Below are 19,597 nucleotides of genomic sequence, written 5' to 3'. Positions count from 1 at the left end.
CCGTGTTTTTTTTACTTTTAACGACAAAAGTATTTTGTCGCTAGCTTGCGACAAAGCGTTTTGTCGCCTATTTTGTCATTTAATCTCTCTCTTGAGAATTAAGTTTTATCGCTAAATTGATATGTTTTTGTAACAGAAAAAATCAAACAAAGAGTTGTGTTCTAGTGGTTGAACACTATTCTATCACTCTACATATTCAGGTTCGAAACCTGATGGTGAAAATGTCTGGTAATGCTGTGATGAAAATTGCGCAGAAGTGGTTGATTAGGGTCCGCCACTATCTTCACCCGTCTTAGAAGAAACGATGTGCGCATCTGAACTTACCCAAATACTTTTTGCAAGTAATAGTTTTGTTCAATTCAGGCCAGCAATCTACAAAGGATAATTTATGATCACTCTTTTGTCACTTTCAAATTTTAATATACGAGCATTTTCAGCTAAATATTATAAAATGAGTGCGAAAAATATCCGAATTATTAAGTATCTTGTTGTATAAATCAGATATCCGAATCAAAATATATGGTTTTCAAGTTTTTAAATATTTTATATTTTTTTTAAAAATATATAGTAAAATTTTTTTTATAGGTTGTTGAATCAACTAATTTATACAATTATCAATTATAACTAAGTTGCATAACTAACTTATTGTTAATTAATTTGAACTTTTAAAAATCCAACTATATATATTCCCAAAATGATTTCTTTTCAAACTTTAAAAAAACGCTTGATTAAAGAAAAAATACGAAGTAAGCTTAAATATTTATGATTAAAAAAATTAAAATCTATAAAATTGGATATCCCGTAATTGATCCGAATTAAACGGATATCCAATTTTTTCGAATCAGATTCGAATCAGGATTTTCTATATCCAAAAATCAAAATTCTAAATTTTCGGATCGATCTGATATCCGATCTTGAACTCTATATTTATTGTTGTGTTTTGACTCCAAATATGAGGAATAAAATATGTGTTTCTCACTAAATTAAAGAGATAAACAATGTATATAATTTGTGAAAATATTGTAACACCCCGGCCCTCGGACCGCTGGTGACTACTCTTGGAGACTATAGCCTAGCCCCACAAATCAACACAAGTCTTTCCAGCGCACTTTGGCCTCACTCGTGCGCACCCGGGAAAACTTCCCAGGAGGTCACTCATCCTAAGATTGCTCTCCACCAAGCACGCTTAACTGTGGAGTTCTTAGCAAATGGGCTCCGTAGAAAAGAAGATGCACTTTATTGATATGAGTAGTCTATCAATCATTTTTCAAACTAAATTTGGGGTATTACATTCACCCCCACTTAAGAATACAACGTCCTCGTTGAACCGTAACTTCAGGATCTTTTCCCCCGCTAGGTGCACTAAACACTATCAGCCACGGTCGCAGGGTTGCTCTGATACCATTTATAACACCCCAGCCCCTCGGACAGCTGGTGTCTACTCTTGGAGACTATAGATTAGCCCCACAAACCAACACAAGTCTTTCCAGTGCACTTTGGCCTCACTCGTGCGCACCCGGGAAAACTTTCCAAGAGATCACCCATCCTAAGATTGTTCTCCACCAAGTACGCTTAACTGTGAAGTTTTTAGCAAATAGGCTCCCTAGAAAAGAAGATGCACCTTGTTAATATAAATAGTCTATCAATCCTTTTTCAAATTAAATTTGGGGTATTACAAAGACAATCTTTACAAGAAAATTGACAGGAAGCAAAAGTCATGGCAATTAAATGCAACCATAATGAGAAATAAGACCTTTAATTCTTAACTTGTTCAAAGAAGCTTCCGAAAGTATTTTCTAGTGACTAGGTATTATGTTGTTCCTTGTCATCTTCTCTTAAACAAACTATTTCCTTTCTTGTGAAGTCATCTAGAAATGTCATGCATGAATTAAATGAATCCCCGGCAATCAACAAAGGTTTTTTCATTATTTTAAAATTTTAAAATTATTTTTATTTATTATTTATTTATTTGCCAAAGAAAATGACTTTCACAACCCGTGAATTGTGACCTTAATCATATTGTAAAGAACATTCTATTTCTTTATTTACTCCTATTTAGAGGGCGATTTAGATACAAATATTAAAAAAAACACTATAAAAACTCACTGAGATGATAACGCAGTTGCAAAGTATTTAGCTATAAATCAAATTATGTAATGTGGTTATTAAGAAATACATTGGGATCCAACTTCCATCATCAATAAAACTATTTGTGTTTTTTTTTACGACTCTATCCCTTTAAATTAGTAGCAAAGAGAAATATGGTATTTTTTGTAGGGAAATTTGCAAAGAAATACCTTTTAAAATCTTTTTTTAGTAAAGAATCACCTTTTATAATTTTTTTTTGTAAAAAAACACCTTTTAAGAGACTTTTTTTAAAAAAAACACCTTAAATCAGTATCCGGTGACTTTTGTCAACTTTCCGGCGTTGACTATGTCATTTGAGCTCAAAAGTCAACGCCTTTTTACAAAAAAAATTATAAAAGGTGTTTCTTTATAAAAAAGGGGTTTTAAAAGGTGTTTCTTTGCAAATTTCTCTTTTTTATAAGATGGATATTTGATAGTAAATGAAGACATTAAATAAATTATATGGATGGGAGTAAAAAAAAGTTGTGTATAAATGTCTAAATATAGAAATAATACAAAATAAATAAGACATACTTTCTCTGTTTTATTATAAAATTATAAAAAAATTATAATATTCTTAACTAAAAATTATAAAAAAATTAATATAATTAAAGTATAAGATTAGATGATTCAAACAATATCTCACCTTACTATATTTTTTTTTTGAACATTAGCCGTAATATATAAAATAAGCTTAAAAGATGAATAATATCAAATTACAAAAGCTATGAAAGCTAAGCTAGTACTTGATAAAATTTAACTAGTTTTGTAAAGTATGAAAGCTATGAAGGACATAATTTTCAAACCACAAACTTTTGGACTTCGGTTGTCCTTCTTGTCTAAAAATACAGGAAACAACGCAACTTTTCCAAGTCATGTTTGATTCTTTTGAATGCATTAAATAATGTAATATGGTTAAGTCAGCTTGATGTCACTGTACTTATTATTGGATCCAGTAATTAATTGCCAATTACGACTAAGTGTTGCTTTACTTTATGAAGATTCGATAGCCCTATATGCGTTATAAAGAAAATGCCATGATCATATTCATGGACCAATGTCTAACTTACCAAACCCCTTACATACGTTTATAGTCTCAAAGTTTAAAAGCTGAAACCTTCTACAAATAATTATTTGTCAATCTCACACTATTAAAAGCTAATTTATCGAACATTAATACTTTTAAAGCGTTGTTAGTTGGAATATAAGTTATTATGAAAAATATAATACCATGTTTGAAAATATTGAATTCATTTGAAAATTTAGAATTAGTTCAAATCTATTGTTTGGCAAATTAAAAATTTTCAAATTTGAATTTGGGTTAAATTCCATCATTATTTTTCAAGTAGCTAAAGTTGAGGATTTGAGAATGACTACCCAAATCTTGTCATTCTCAAATTATTCATTTATGATTTCATAATTAAAATTCATAATTTAAAATGAAATACGTGTTACCAAACACTACATTAAGAAAATTTGAAATCATTATTTTTGATTTTAGAATGGATGCTGCAAGTTCAAAAAGTTCTGAATACAACTAATAACAGCACTAAATACTAGTTAAATTGATGCTAACATTTCAGTCTCAATAAATCAGGGTTAGACTTGTTCATGTTTCATAAGGTAAAAGTAATGACCAAATGGGAAGATATGCATAAGACGTTGATCCAGGGAAAAAAGTAGAGTATCTCTAACAAAACCCTAATATTTTTCCATATAATATTTTTTTCATAGTTAAATAATGTTTTTGAGCATATAGTTATATAGAAAAAAAAAAAGAAGAATAATTGTTCTATCTTATCTATAAATTATATCCAACACGTCCTATAATTTATAGAGGAATTATTCATCTAAGTAATTTTAGCAAAACTAAGTTTGGATTAATTATGATTAAATACTATTATAGATTTTCAATCAAGTGAACTTAATTCCACCCTATTAACACTTATTGCCAGCTTCTTATAAATTGAATTAGATGTATTGAAAACTATTATGTTCGATCAAAAACCTTGTATCAAGTTTAAATATAATTTGTTCACCTTAATATAGTTATATTCAACAAAAAATAAATTGAATAGAACTAATTATGATAGATTTTTTATCAACATTCAACAATCAACGTCATCGGTGGAGGGGCGTGCTTCATGCTTTTTATATAAAGGGAAATTCTACATAATAGCATTAAGTTTTCATGAAACGTCATTTGATAGTACTTTTATAAGATTTTTTCACATGGTAACATCCAGTTTATGCACTATCTAACCGCCATAGCATTTTCTGTTAAATTCTTGTTAATTTCCGTTTAATTCATCATTTTTTAAGTTTTTTCCACATGGTAGCATCTAGTTTTTGCTCTCAAATGTTTAATTCACCATTTTAACGTTTAATTCACCGATTAATTTATCAAAGCCATCAAATGTTGTAACAATTTTATTTTGATTCAAATTATTAGCATTATAAAGTTCAAAAGATGCATTACAAACACTAATAAATAATTCAAAATGCGCATTTTATAAGCTCAAAAGGCACATTTCATAAATTCAAAAGGTGCATTCTAACCACTAATACATATCTACTTAATTGTTACCAACATTTAAAGGCGTTGATGAATTAATCGGTGAATTAAACGTTAAAATGGTGAATTAAACATTTGAGAGAAAAAACTTTATGCTACCATGTAGAAAAAACTTACAAAATAATGAATTGAACGAAAATGAACAAGAATTTAACGAAAAATGCTACGGCAGTTAGATAGTACATAAACTGGATGCTACCATGTGGAAAAACCTTACAAAAGTGTTACCACTGACATTTCATGAAAATTAAATGCTATCATGTGAAATTTTTATTATATAATAATCTTTCTTTAAGAGGCAACTAATGAAAGAACAAGAACCTAACAAGTCAAAGCCCATATATATATCATGTGTGGAAGTTACCAATTTTAGTTGTTTAAGAAATAAATTAAAGGGTAGTGGACTGGTGGTGAATATTTTAAGAAGATAATTTCATTTGAATGAAATTTGTCTATTTTTTTTGTTAGTTCTATAAATTTTTTTGATTTTTATTTTTAGTCATAATCTACACTCGTTTTTAAATTTTATTTATATAATTAACTTATTTTTTCATTTTATACATACATTTTTTTAAAATTTTCTCTTGATAAAAGGGCAATTTTGATGGGGCATGGGGAGTATTGAGATTTAAGAGTTGAACAAATCCAGCTTTTCTCACTACGTTCATCCTGGAATGGCCTTGACCCTAGCTAACCTAGCTATGGGAATTTTTATTCAATTTATAAGAGTAGATTGTTTGACTAATTAGTTCAAATGCTGTCTTCCAAGAAGTTTCCTCAATTTATGTACTCCTTTGCCTCACTAATACTAATTGTTCACTATTTAGGTGAAAAAATTCTCATAAATATGAATATTGTTAATTAAGTGGGAGAGAAGAATATCATGACGTGAAACTTACATATTTATTTTATATTTTCTTTTGAATTTGCACCATATAATATAAAAAATGCGTAATATAGGGCAAATTCAAAACAACATAATGAGTGGACTGTGGAGTACTCTCTTTATCCTGTTTAATTTAATGCAAAGAGAAAATTGGTATTTTTTAAGAAAAAGGTGGATAATGGTAATAAATAAAGAGAGAAAATGAATTGTGTGGATGAAATTAAAAGAGAATTAAAATGTATGGATGAGATTAAAAAAAGTGGTGAACCATTATCCAAAAATAAAAATGATGCAAATTAAGTGGGACTAACCAAAATGACAAATAATACAAATTAAATGGGACGGAGTGAGTATTACTTAGCAAAGTATATACTACCATTTTCACACCATACTATAGGTGAAATCTAAACGGTTTAGATTTCACCCATAGTATGGTGTGAAAATGGCACACCTTGCTAAATAATACTCATTTTGTTCTTTCTAGTTACTGTTATGCATGTATTTTTTAAATTATATATGCAAATTTAAAGGAATAGAGGAATAAAATATATAAGTTGCGTGAAGCTTGGAGATTAATGAAAGAACAAACTAGCACTTGTTTGTAATAACTTGACCTAAACTATTTTGCTATATTTTTTTTATGAAATGTTAAAAAAAAAAAAAAAAAGAAAAAAACTATGTGACAAATTAAAAGAGGGAACTAGTAAATTTTGCCTTGAGTGAAGTAAATAAAGCAATGTCCAATATAAAAAATAAATAAAACAATAATTTTTTTACCATAAAGAGGTCTAAAAAGTTGTCTTGTCAACCTCCAGTTTTTGACCATATAAAAACAAGCAGTCGTGTAGCCAGCTCGGATACGCACGCGTATCAAGATAAAGCTTCCTCTATTTCTCCCCTCAATGGGTCCCACGTTTTCTCACGTTTGGTTAAGGGCGGTGATTTGTTCACGTGGATTAATCGAAGCCGTCGTATAGATTCTACGCAACCGTCACCGACGTTTCGCTAACACTACACAGCTGTCAACGAAAGAAACTCATAAGGACCCACAATCCAACGTGGACACGTCAGAGTGACATGGTCCCATGTGTCAATACCGCCTTTCTAATGACGACACGTGTATGTCGTTTTCTCTGGTGGGACACTAGTCCGTTTCAACGGTTTCTTTTTCCGTTTGGTTGGTAGTTATTATATTAACCATCTAAACTAATTAAGCATCTTACATCTTTAAATAATTCATACGCGCTATTTTTTATCTGTGACTGTGTGCGATAGCATATGTATAGAGACCGTTTTTTAATGAAACAATTTCAAAATAAATAATTTATATGCTAATAACTAAATTTTTAGACTATTTAGCCCATATGTAAAGAGCGTCTGTCGAAGACGTCGTTTTCCTAAAAATTTTTGTATATACTTGGGTCGGATCTTTGAATAATTTTATAAATAAACCCACTTAAAATATATTTTCAATTTGGAAAAATCAAGTAAAATTTTACCTAATTATTATAAAGATTAAATATTAAAAATACAATTTCAATTTGGAAAAATCATTCTGTTTCACACAAATATAATGAGAAACTTTGTTTAAGTTATGTTTAAATTTTTCTTATAACTAAGCAAAATATCATTTTCCTCATGAGGTTGTTTTAAAGCCCTCCTGAGATTTATTTTGTACTTATTATAAGCCTATTCTAGAAAGATATAATTTTAACCAAAGTGATATTTGTAAATTAGAAACCAAAAGATTATATCATGTATATAAAAAGATTTTAAAATTATAAAAGTCATGAAAAATGAATAATTATTTAAACTGAATTAGGTTGAAAATTAAAATTATAGTTTGTTTATATGCTTGAAAACAGTGAGGGATCTAAATATTATATTTATTACATTTAATAAGATAAAGTTAAAGTCCATAACAAAGTCGGTGTGTAATTGAAAAACATGAGGGTAAATTTTCTAAGAATTTCTTTAGAAAAATACTCTTATGTCCCTACTTTTTTAACCTAATTAATTTAGTATAGTATTAGGTGAGATAATTAGTTAATGTTTTTTTATATGTGAAGAGTGTGCCAATTGTTTCATATCATTAAATTGTGTGACGACATTACATATAAGGTTCGATTATTCCAATTTAATCTTAAATTTTACATTTAAAAAAAGTAGTATGATTAAATACACATTTGTATATGATACACAAATTAAGAAATAATGTTATTATTTAAACTGTATAGATAATAATAATGAAAATTTGAAATTATTTTGTGATTAAAGTTTTACCACTATGAAAATTATATAGTATATTTTACGGAAATTTTACTACGAATTATTTTCATTATTACAATTTGATACCAGCAATTATATGTGTCTTAAAAATAATATAAACATCAAATGATTGATTTGACCGGTATATAAACGCGTAGAAATTAAAATTTGTGTAAGATAAAGATTTTTCAATTAAGAAATCGTAAGAGGTTTTCTTTTCACGTAAGTTCAAATGTTGTGTGTTTTATTATTAATTAATACTAATATGTACTATATTTTATGTTAATGTAATCTTTATTTTAAGGTAAACTTGGTGGAAATAATATGAAGCATTAAGCAATGCTTGTAAGTACGTGTACTGTGGCGGTGCAATCAGGTAATGAGGAAGATAATAATGAATTAGAGTAATACACTTTTTACCTCTTACAAAATTGTATTAGTGTAAAATTTAATGATGCTCGATATTTATCCTTTATAGTATAAACAAAACAAAAATATTTAATCTCTATAATAGTATGAGATAAAATAAAATACAATAATATACTCTCTTTATTCTTTCTTGTTCTTTCCATTTGTTTTTTTGCATAGTTTTCAAAGTAAATATTAAGCCTTAATATCTCTAAATATGCATCATAAAAAATTATAATAAATAAATTAAATATATAATAAAAATATATATTAAGATGAATTTAAAGAGATCTCACATAGATATATTTTATTTTCTATATATGTCTCAAAAAACCATAATAAAATTTCTCTTTCGTTAAGTAAAATATTTTAAACGAAAAAAACATTAGAAAAAAAAAATATTTTTTGGAAATTGTCGCAAACATATAACAACCTTTCTCCTTTGCAAGGAAGTAAAACTTGAATGCAAAGCACTCACATATAAGACAATATTAGTACATTACATGAAACCTAATTGTTCAAGGAATTTTATAAATATTTTCTCTATTTTCTGAAAACTTTAAAAAAATTTCAATTTCTAAATAATTGTACTTATTTCAAATCATATATATATAATTGATATGATCCAAAAACCAAACAAGAACAACATAATATATCAACCAAATTAAACTTGTTATAATCAAACAATCAACTATTGAGCATACATATCAAGTCTCCATCAAGATCATGATGTCTAATCTAAGTTCACCTAAAATCTTCTCTAGCTGCGTTCTCAGTCTCTGTCTCGATTAACACTATTTTCATTTAAATTTTTTTTTTATTGATTTTTCATATTTTTATTTTTTGACAATTGTCTCACTATCTATTTTTATATTGTCTAAAATTTATTCTTTCCTCTTTCTTTTAACCACTTATTCTTATTGTATACTTATTATTCATTCAAAATGAAAATGATTTATTGAGTGAGATATGTGAGTGATAATCAAGTAACCAACCATTAACATTTTTGTGTTATAATATGTAATTTCAATTGACATAGGCCAAAACCATAGCCATCAAATTTAAGTTATATCCTACACGAAACAATTTATTTTTTATATTTCGTAGTCATTTAATATTTTGTTTGACAATTAATAAAGTTAAATATTTATTACACTAAAAAAATTACTTTTGCATTTCTCATTCATAAAAATTAGATCGATTTACATTACAAAGGTCAAACTAATCACCTTATTGACTTTGAGATCAAAATCAAATTCTTTTAATTGAATAAGTTTAAAATTTAAATTAGTTTTCTATTACTCTTCATATTTAACTTACAAAAAAGTATTTGACAAATAATTGATAGTTATTGAAAGTTGATTAGGATTACTAATTTGTCCAATTGGTTTGAACATACTAATGGAGGCAGTTTGTTGTAAATTAGTTGATTTATAATAACAAATTATTTTAAACCATCTAAATTACCGAACATCAGCATTATATGATTTGACTACCCCAAATATCTTTTCATATCTAAGTAAATTAAAATTATCCAACAAACTATTTTGCCAAACACCCTTATAAACGGAATGAAAAACGATAAAATTCATGATTCAATCAACCTTAGAACAAACTAAGTACCAACTTGAGCATCCATTCTACGCAAGACTCAGTAAATGGGTAAGTGCATAAGGCATAAGTAAGTTATTCAAAACATACCTCACATTAAAAATGGATTTACAATAAAAAAAATTATATATATATATATATATATATATATATATATATATATATATATATGATTCAAAACATTTAACTTAAAATCGATTTAACAACTCGAATAAACATCTATTCAGTAAGTAGATTTTGTGTCGTTTCTAACAATTTTTGTATCCTAGGCAGAAAATAAAGAAATGACCCATATATAAGTAAAATTTCGATTCGTTTTTCTATATAATTCAGTGGTCATGCGCTTAATTAAGAAACTCAATGTTGTTATTTCGGTCCATATTATAAGTTATTAATTCAAATACAATTTTATATAATATAAATTAACTCAATTTAATCTCCTTTATAGGTTAGACTCTAAACAGTTGCACCTTAAAATTACTCTCACCTGCAAGTAGTGTAAGCAAAATCACACCAAACACAAACAAAAAAGAAGTTAAGAACCCAAAAAACGTGTATAAAAGATACACTCTAATCTCTATTTGACCATAAATAAATTAGTATGTCAAAGTATATCAGTTGATGACATTAGTCATTAGGTAAAGTTAGGTCATAGGTGGTTAGTTGAAGTTATATATTTATTTTTGGGTATTTTCCCACGAAATTTAAATCTAGAAGTAATTAAGAAAAGTTCCAATTTATTGACTTGGTGACCACCACTAATCCCCATTCCCCTCCACAACCTTCCAAAAACTCTTATATAAACCCATTCCTAATTTAGATTTCCCCTTCTTTTTTCTTTCTCCTTTCTGCCTTCTCTATATTCATTTCTCTCTGTACCTCTCCTCTGTCTGTCTTCCTGCAATTTCTCGTTCTCTGTGTTTGTCTCTAGGCTTCTTTCTGTCCTCTTTTTGCTTCTTACACCTTTTCAAAACTTTGACTATTCAATTTACTCTTATTGATTCCATTTATTGCTGCATTGCTGAGATTTTTTCTTCTGCCATTTTTCATCCATCACTAAAACTTCAGGTTTGTATTTAAAATATATTATCATTTTTTGCTTTGAATTTCAAGTTTCTGCCTTTTTTTCAATACAATATTGGTTGGAATTTCAAGTTTCTGCCTTTTTTGATGAAATATTTGTTGGTATTTCAAGTTTCTGTCTTTTTTACAAGAATCTGTTTATGGGTTCTTTGATTCTTTTTGTGGGTAGTTATTATTCATCAATTTTTTGTGTTTTTGGTCAAGAATATTTTGTGGTTATTATGTGTAATCCCTATTTTGCTTTGTTTTATTGTTTATTTGTGTTATTATTACATTTTTAGAGATGGGTTGCATTTTGCAATATGAATATTGTTGATTTTAGCTTGAATTTCTTACCGTAGGTGTGAAATTTTTATAGTATATACATTTTTTTTGGAAATGAAATTGGAAAGGTACATAGAAAGTGACAAGAGATGCCTAAATGGGGTTCTCAAATGGCAAAGATTGGGTCTTTTTTGTCCAATTTTTTAGACTAAAAACAAGGCAAAGTAGCTGTTTACCTTTCCATTGTTTGGTATATTAGTTTGAGGCCCACTTCATGTCTGTTTCTTGGTTTCATTTGATGCCAACTTCTTATGTTTGTTTTTGCTCTTGATTTTTTCCCCCTTATATTGTCACCCATTTTAGACCACTTGTTTAGAATTTACAAGAGGGAAGTAAGATAGAGGGTGAAAAACAAAAACCATGATGCTGACATGGAAAATCTCACTTTCTAAAAACAGTTGGTGTCTCATTGTTTGTTATGATACCAAATTCATTTGGGGTGGCTGTTCCTGTTACCCTTAAAAGTTTTACATAATTGGGTTACTTTGTAGGACCCTTGCCCTTAAATGGTAGCTAAAAGTGTCCCCAAAGGTCATTGATCTTTCACATGACTGAAAGAATGACCTACACTATTTCTTTGTAAGGAGTATGAAATTATGACACCCCTTTCCTTATATTCTTAAGGGTATGTGGTGTGAATGAATCTTGCCCAATTTTGCATCTTTGATGATCAGTCATAAATCAATTTTGGTAGGTCATATCCAAGAATGCATAATGTGGGGATATTGATAATTGTAGTGTGCCCCAGTTAATATTAATTATTTTAGGCCTTATTTTGTTGCAAAACAATGGGCTTGTTTCTATGCGTTTTGTAATGTTGATAACCCTGTATATGCTTGCAATATATGCCGAACAATAACAATGTCAAAGTCTTGATCTGAACAATTTATAATGATATGCTCGAAATATATATCATTGAATGTTTTCCACAACAATGGGACAAAGAAAGGATGATTTGGAGCATATTGGGGTTTGTCATGACTCATGGTATGATATGCATTTTGCACACTGTCACATAATTTATGAATTTCCTTGCAAATGCAAATGAAAAAAACGAATTATGGTGAATTTTGGCTATATTTGGGTCATTTTGAGTGAATCGCGCATTAATAAGGCGAAATAACTAACAAATCATGTTACACTGATTTTGCACATTATTGTTTTAAGCATATAGATTTTGTGTTTTGTTTTTAGCTCTTTTGGGTTTAAATACATTGAGTTAAGGAGATCTAATTAGAGGTTTATCAACTTGTTCATAACAATTTGTTTTTGTTTACTGATAAATTCTTGTTGGCATGTTATGGTTATAATCATCAAGTAGTAACAATCATTAATAGTGCTGGGTGACAGACGGATTTAACTAATCCTTGGTAATTAATCGGGATAATCGAGTTGTCAATTGTCATTAGTCGATTAGAGGTTCTTTTGGAGTATTCATCATGATTTAAACTGTTTGTGGGAATGTACATAGGACCCCCCTTATGACAAGATGATTTTTACTGTATGTGGGGTTTGAGTGAAATTAAAGCAGTTTTTGCTCCCATCTCAATTGCTTGCACTCTTCACACTTTAGGTATTTAGAGTATATAGGATCTTTAACACTCAGACATGGGTAGGATCAGTGTAACACAATTCGCTAGTTATTCGCCTTTTGAATTCGGAATTCGCTCAAAATTGTTGAAAAATAGCCTAAAAACGACCATAATTCGCTTTTTTCGATTTGCGATTCGTTGGAAGATTAGCGAATCATGTGAACTGGGTTAAATACATGGATGCTTCACTTTGGTTTAAAATCTTGGAATTTTTTTTGAAAATAATAGTCGAGTAGGACCCTTGGAAATGTATCCATGTCGTACATGGATTTATAAGTCCTAGTAACATACGCAACCTTTCGAGTAAAAACTATAAAGAGCTATAGTTTATTTGGAGTATATTTTGCATCCCATAGTCTAATAATGTATAGTAGTTTCTTTGTTTCCATTTCAACCTTGATGTTAAGAATTTTGCTTTTCATTCTAACTTCACTTCCATCAGCGTATACTTCCATAAAGTGGCTAAAGGCCTAAAGCAACATGTCTTTGTCTTTGAATTGCGATACTATTCCTCGTGTTTTCACATGAGTCTGTCTCCTAGCTTGAACTTGTAAATTGTTCGCTGTATATATTGTCTATGAAAATGAATATATATACACACAACTAGCCCATTAGTGTTGTTATTTGTTTTTCATCCGGAGTGACCGACTATTTGAGCTAATTATCGTATCGTATAGCTTATCGTTCTATCTTTTATGCAGGGAATTTGAGGAGTTATATTACATAGAAGGTCACATTTCATTGTTTTTTCCAATCATTGAAATGAGAAGGTATGATTTCAATTTCCATCTCATATCTTACGCTTTATTTCTCCGTGCGATGTTTTATTTTGTTTTCGCCCTTCTTTTCTGCTTACCATACTGTAACTTTACCAGTTCTCAGGAACTCTGCGCTTGATGGACTGCTTCCCTCCGAACAGTGACAAGAAAACTTTAAAGAAGTGGTTTTTCATCGACAAAACCGTAGGATAAAGCGGTTATTTTTTATTGTAGATTGAATCCCAGCCTTCCTTTCCTGAATTTCTCTCGAACTTTTTCTTCGTGGAATCCATTTTAGTAGTTTATCCTAACTATTGCAACTTCTGCTAAGAAACTGGATCCTATGGACCTAAAAACTCCTGTTCTTGCTGACCCTGCACCGATCAAGAAGTCTCGGTTAAGCATGCATTCTAGTATTTTACCATACTCACCTCAACCCCAACGAGCACTCTTTACTGGAATGCTATTGTCGATTCCTAGGAAGAAAACCGGTGTTTTAGATGATGTTCGTATTACTGCTTGGCTGGATGCTATGAAATCTTCATCCCCGCCACCTAAGAAGTTCACTTATGATGCTAATGCTGAGCAAGATTCATCTGATGTTGATGTTCGTTATCGTGCATGGATGGTAAACATTGTATTCATTTGATCTTCTAAGTTTCTTTTTTTTGAGGAAGTCCATGGTTTCTTAATCCGTGTTTGGGTTTTTCTTTCAGCTGAATTATCCATCAGCCCTCTCATCATTTGGGAAAATCCTTCATTTTGCCAAAGGCAAGAGACTTGCACTGTTTTTGGACTATGATGGAACGCTGTCTCCCATTGTAGATAATCCCGACTTGGCTTTCATGTCTGACGATGTAACTACCAATTCTTTCAATGATCAAGATTATGCCCGTCTTTTATTTTTTTTATTTGGTCTGTGCCTTTTTTGACCTGCATTTTTTCCTTGCAGATGCGTTCTGCTGTAAAAGATGTTGCCAAAATGTTCCCAACTGCAATAATCAGTGGAAGAAGTCGCGATAAGGTCAATATTTTCACTAACTTCTATATCTTTTTGCTTGATCTTTGAAGCAAGAACAGCGGACGACTTTTCCCTATGTCATCAAGTCGCAAATTTCCTCAACGCTCTTTTACCCGTCATGCAGGTTTATGAATTTGTAGGATTGTCCGAACTTTATTATGCCGGAAGTCATGGGATGGATATTGTGAGCCCTGCTAATGGCTCTGCCGTCTTAAACGGCCACCCTAACTGTGTCAAACTTACTGACAATCAGGTATTCTTTCATAAATCATAACATATCAAACTACGTTTTCTTTATCGCTTAAGGTTATGGAAAAATATCTCTTCCATTTGGAGAAGACAGATCTTTGGTGGAATTTTTTTTTCTTTTTTGGAAGAAAATTTTCCATTGCACCAAAAAACAAAGACAAATACAAACACTAAAGAGTAGAGCACCAACCACCCCGATTTTGCATCAGTATGAAGAAGGGACCCACTTTCTAGAAAGGGTTGTCTCAACTCACTCTTCACGTGCACAGGGAGGACCTTTGGTGGAAATTTTGCTGACATATCGTTCCGCTTTTTTCTGTGATTGTAATAGGGTAAGGAAGCTGTTCTCTTCCAGCCTGCTAGCGAATTCTTGCCTATAATAGAGGAGGTAATACTAAAATTTTTCGGTAATTAACATGCATTATGAAGCATGGATTACATCTCTGAAGTCATTATTTAACGTTACATAATTTTTCTATAAGCAGGTGTATAAATCCCTTGTCGAGACCACCAAAGACATTGCTGGTGCAACAGTTGAGAACAACAAGTTTTGTGTTTCCGTTCATTACCGCAATGTAGAAGAAGATGTAAAATTCTTTTTCCCTCGCTTCAATACGTGCATTCCCGAGTTATGGTCTTTATACTAGTATTAAATGGGATTTTTTTATATGTTACAGTATTGGAAGATTATTGCTCTGCGCGTAGCTGGTATACTAAAAGAATACCCAAATCTTAAACTTACTCATGGTCGGAAGGTTTTAGAGGTCCGCCCTGTAATTGATTGGAACAAGGGAAAAGCTGTGGAGTTTTTGCTTGATTCACTTGGTGAGTATCTTATACTAAATCTTTTATTGTTGGGATTGTATTACGGTTACATGAGTTTAAGGGTTCTCTTCAATCGCAACCTCCTCGTGATGAGGGTATTGGTTTGCCTTTTGCCCCACCTCCCCAGACTCTGCATTTGGCGGGACTTATTGGAATAATGATGATAATGATGTCGGGATTGTATTGCAGGTCTTAGTAACTCTGATGATGTGCTTCCAATATATGTTGGGGATGATCGCACTGATGAGGATGCATTTAAGGTGAACTTTTGTGCTTATAATGAGAATAATAGTTAAGAGGTGTTGAAACCCGATATTCACCCAATTTGATTACCGTACCCGATTAGATCCCAGATTAAAATTGATTTACAATTATGTGAAAACCAATGTGGAGACAAGACCCGATTCTGAACCGAACCGAGAGACTAAACCCAATAACCTGAATGAATACCTCTAATAATAGTGTAGATTAATCTATAATAGGAGTAACTCTTACTGAATCTATACATTGTTTCAAATGCAGTTCCTGAGAGAAAAAAATCAGGGATATGGTATTTTGGTGTCTTCTATACCCAAAGAAACTCATGCATTCTACTCCCTCAAGGATCCATCAGAGGTAAGTTGTCCCCCTCGAAAAAATCGTTCAATCTCGAGTCTTTAATATGCCCAACGATATCAAAAATTTCCCCGAGATTTGATCGTTTCACACAACCTCCTTCGGAACAATTGATCTTATGTTCTGTATATTTTGTGCAGGTTATGGAATTTCTCAAAGCACTTGTAACTTGGAAGCTGAGTTCACTCTAGATTAACCACAACCGAGAAAAGTATATTTCTAACATTACATAAGATCATCAGTCAAAAAAACAAAAAAATTACATAAATATATATAAATATATAAATATATATACAGTATGGGAAGGATAATACAAAGAAGACTGCAACTGCAACAAGTTCTAGAGCAAGGTTCGACATGGAAGAACCCGAAGAAGTTTCTCTTGGGCCAATTTTGTCTTTTCAAGGTGTCTCCGCGATTTTTGTAAATCCCTTTTCGTTTGTATATGTTTAGTCCTTTGTATTTAGAAGCAGGTGCTTAATTTTCCCTTTTAGAGTTTAGTACCATTGCTTCCAAGTTTAGGGTATTAGTCTGCATTAATTATGTCGAAGTCTCGTATATTAGGTTAGTAAATGGGTTTTTAGGCTGCAAATTCTTTCATTTGTGAACTTGGAATTGTTCGATCGATCGATGTCGTAAGGTGTTTTGAGAAATGAAGAGAAAATAGAATGGTGATGTTGTCTCTTAGGTTGTTTCTGGTGGGTTATATTGCTGGTAAGGTACTAAGGTTATGGTGCTGTTTTTTGGCATCACATTTGAGGACTTGTGGTTCTTCGTCTTGGAATGGTATGTGTAATTCATTATTATTTTAATAAGAAGAAAAATTGTATTAACATTTTCATTTGTTAATTTTAATATATGCCTATACATAATTTTTCACAAGAAACTTGTGAGAGACGGTCTCTTTGAAAGACCACTCTAATTGGATCGACTTATTAGATACTTTTTTAAAATACTGTAAGTAAGCATTAAAAATTACGTTAGTAGGCATTTAAGATATTGAAAGTAGGCATTAAGAATACGATAAGTAAGCATTAAGGATAATGTAAGTAGGCATTAAAAATACGATAAATAGGTATTAATCTTTAAAGGCTGGAATTGAGATACGTCTTAAGAGATAATCCCTCAAGAGACTAGCTGTAATTTTACTCCATTGACAAATTTATTTTTCAATTAAGAGTTAAAAAATTGAAGAATTATGAATTGACTTGGTACTTGAATACTTTTTATATTATTGTGAAATGTAGTTTGATCTTCACTACATTTGGATGATTTATTCTCCCTTTCCCTCTTACAAGTGATGATTGATCCTAATAAATTTGATTCTCCATTTTAACAAGTCATAATAATGATCAACATGCAACCTCTAATATTTTGCTCACAAATGTAATACGCAAATTTCTGTAAAAAAAAGTCACCATTACATTCACCAAGTTTTGTATGAGACCGTATCACCATCACATTAGCTTATACAATTATCATATTTCTCTAACTTATCACTTTAAAATTATAAGTGATAGCTTTAAAACTATATGTGATTATTTAAGATTATAATTCATCACTTTAAAATTTAAGTGATTACTTTAACGGCCCGTTTTGTAGGTAATAATAAACAATGGTAAAGGAAATGAAAAACAAGTTTACTTTGGGGAAATTTCACATGATAGCATCACGTTTTCATGAAACGTCAGTGGTAGCACTTTCGTAAGATTTTTCTACATGATAGCATCCAGCTTATGCACTATCTAACTGCCGTAGCATTTTCCATTAAATTCTTGTTAATTTCTATTTAATTTATCATTTTGTAAGATTTTTCCACATGATAACATCCAATTTTTGCTCTCAAATGTTTAATTCACCATTTTAACGTTTAATTCACCGATTAATTTATCAAAGCCCGTAAATGTTGCAACAATTTTATTTTCATTCAAATTTTTGGCATTATAAAGTTCGAAATGTACAATACAAACACTAATAAATAATTCAAAAGGTGCATTTTATAAGCTCAAAAGGTGTACATATTTATTTAATTGTTATAACATTTAAGAGTGTTGATAAATTAATCGGTGAATTAAACGTCAAAATGATGAATTAAACATTTGCGAGCAAAAATTGGATGCTACCATGAGGAAAAATCCTACAAAATAATGAATTAAACAGAAATTAACAAGAATTTAACGGAAAATGCTACGGCAGTTAGATAGTGCATAAATTGGATGCTACCATGTGGAAAAATTTTACAAAGTGCTACCACTGGCGTTTTATGAAAACTGGATGCTACCATGTGGAATTTCCTTAATTTTGGTTGAAAAATCTCTTGAGTCTTGACTAACTTGATGGCCATGATTTTCCAACTTTAATCATTTTATTTTCTTCATAAAATTATTTCCAATGCATTACCATTAGGAGAGGTAGTATTAAGTGGCAACGATGTTTGTAAACTAATTGTGATCAAAGTTTCATCACCATGAGAATAATATGGAATTTTTGATGAAATTTTACAATATAAATCATTCCCATTACCACCAATTAGTACCACTAACCAAACGGGCCGTAGGTTATAAGTGATTCCTCGAAGACCATAAGTGTACATTAAATCAACCTAATAAAAATAAACATTTGAGAATTTGTGTAATTTAAAAAATATAATTAAATACTCCTACTTTGGAACTTAAGATACCTAATCAGAAAGTCCAAAAAGGAAAGGCCACTTATTAATTGGCTTATTCATTAGAAAAACCAAAAGGCCCAGCCCACTGACTAATAAGAAGTTTCTAAATGCTACTAAAAACAGTTCAAACACACAGCAACTCCAACTCAACATTATGTTGGATCAAGCATGGTACCAACATAAAGTATAACTATCAGTTTAAATTTTCAGTTGAATAGATCTTCTAACAATTAAATAACCTGTTTATTTTTTGTGATTGGAAGATATACATTGAAAAAGAAAATGCAACAAATTCAAAGGACAAAGAGAACAAGTCTCACGAATAACATAATTACATAAGTCAGAAAATGTTTAACTTTTATTATCACATAAGGAATTGAAAAACATCTTAAATCAACCTAAATTTGGATTGAATTAGGGTTCATATTTTCCAATGGCAACTAAATTTGCTAGAAATTAAATGTGTTAAATGGCATTAAGATCCCAAAAAAGCACAAACTTTTATAATTTGAGAAGGCAAAAAGAATACACAATTCTTAAACGTCCTTTTTATTTTATCGTTGTCCTTATTTTAATGAATTTAC

The 19,597-nt window shown here is 30.3% G+C and overlaps 1 protein-coding gene and 1 non-coding gene across 2 annotated transcripts; both read left to right on the top strand.

Annotated features, from left to right (window-relative positions):
* Positions 1 to 231: 231 nt before the first annotated feature.
* Positions 232 to 322, top strand: LOC130807135 (small nucleolar RNA snoR114). The gene has a single exon (XR_009040505.1). It is a non-coding gene; the product is annotated as a small nucleolar RNA snoR114 (small nucleolar RNA).
* A 10,170-nt stretch (positions 323 to 10,492) lies between these two features.
* LOC130806942 (trehalose-phosphate phosphatase A) lies at positions 10,493 to 17,228 on the top strand. Its single transcript, XM_057672206.1, has 12 exons — positions 10,493 to 10,943; positions 13,576 to 13,644; positions 13,750 to 14,260; positions 14,349 to 14,489; positions 14,585 to 14,656; positions 14,778 to 14,906; positions 15,234 to 15,290; positions 15,388 to 15,489; positions 15,580 to 15,727; positions 15,917 to 15,987; positions 16,250 to 16,342; positions 16,483 to 17,228. The coding sequence occupies exons 3-12, from the start codon at positions 13,976 to 13,978 to the stop codon at positions 16,531 to 16,533; spliced, it is 1,149 nt and encodes a 382-aa protein (XP_057528189.1). The 5' UTR covers positions 10,493 to 10,943; positions 13,576 to 13,644; positions 13,750 to 13,975; the 3' UTR covers positions 16,534 to 17,228.
* The last annotated feature ends 2,369 nt before the right edge of the window (positions 17,229 to 19,597 follow it).

This window comes from Amaranthus tricolor, chromosome 2 (genome assembly GCF_026212465.1).
Source record: "Amaranthus tricolor cultivar Red isolate AtriRed21 chromosome 2, ASM2621246v1, whole genome shotgun sequence".
NCBI classification, from domain to species: domain Eukaryota; kingdom Viridiplantae; phylum Streptophyta; class Magnoliopsida; order Caryophyllales; family Amaranthaceae; genus Amaranthus; species Amaranthus tricolor.
This window is presented reverse-complemented; position numbering and strand designations above follow the sequence as displayed.

Excerpts from the sequence above, each read along its gene's own strand:
- LOC130806942 (XM_057672206.1), top strand. The coding sequence starts at position 13,976 with ATGGACCTAAAAACTCCTGTTCTTGCTGACCCTGCACCGATCAAGAAG. Across the intron at positions 15,490-15,579 it reads ACCGCAATGTAGAAGAAGAT|TATTGGAAGATTATTGCTCT; the intron begins GTAAAATTCTTT and ends TATATGTTACAG. Across the intron at positions 15,728-15,916 it reads GTTTTTGCTTGATTCACTTG|GTCTTAGTAACTCTGATGAT; the intron begins GTGAGTATCTTA and ends ATTGTATTGCAG.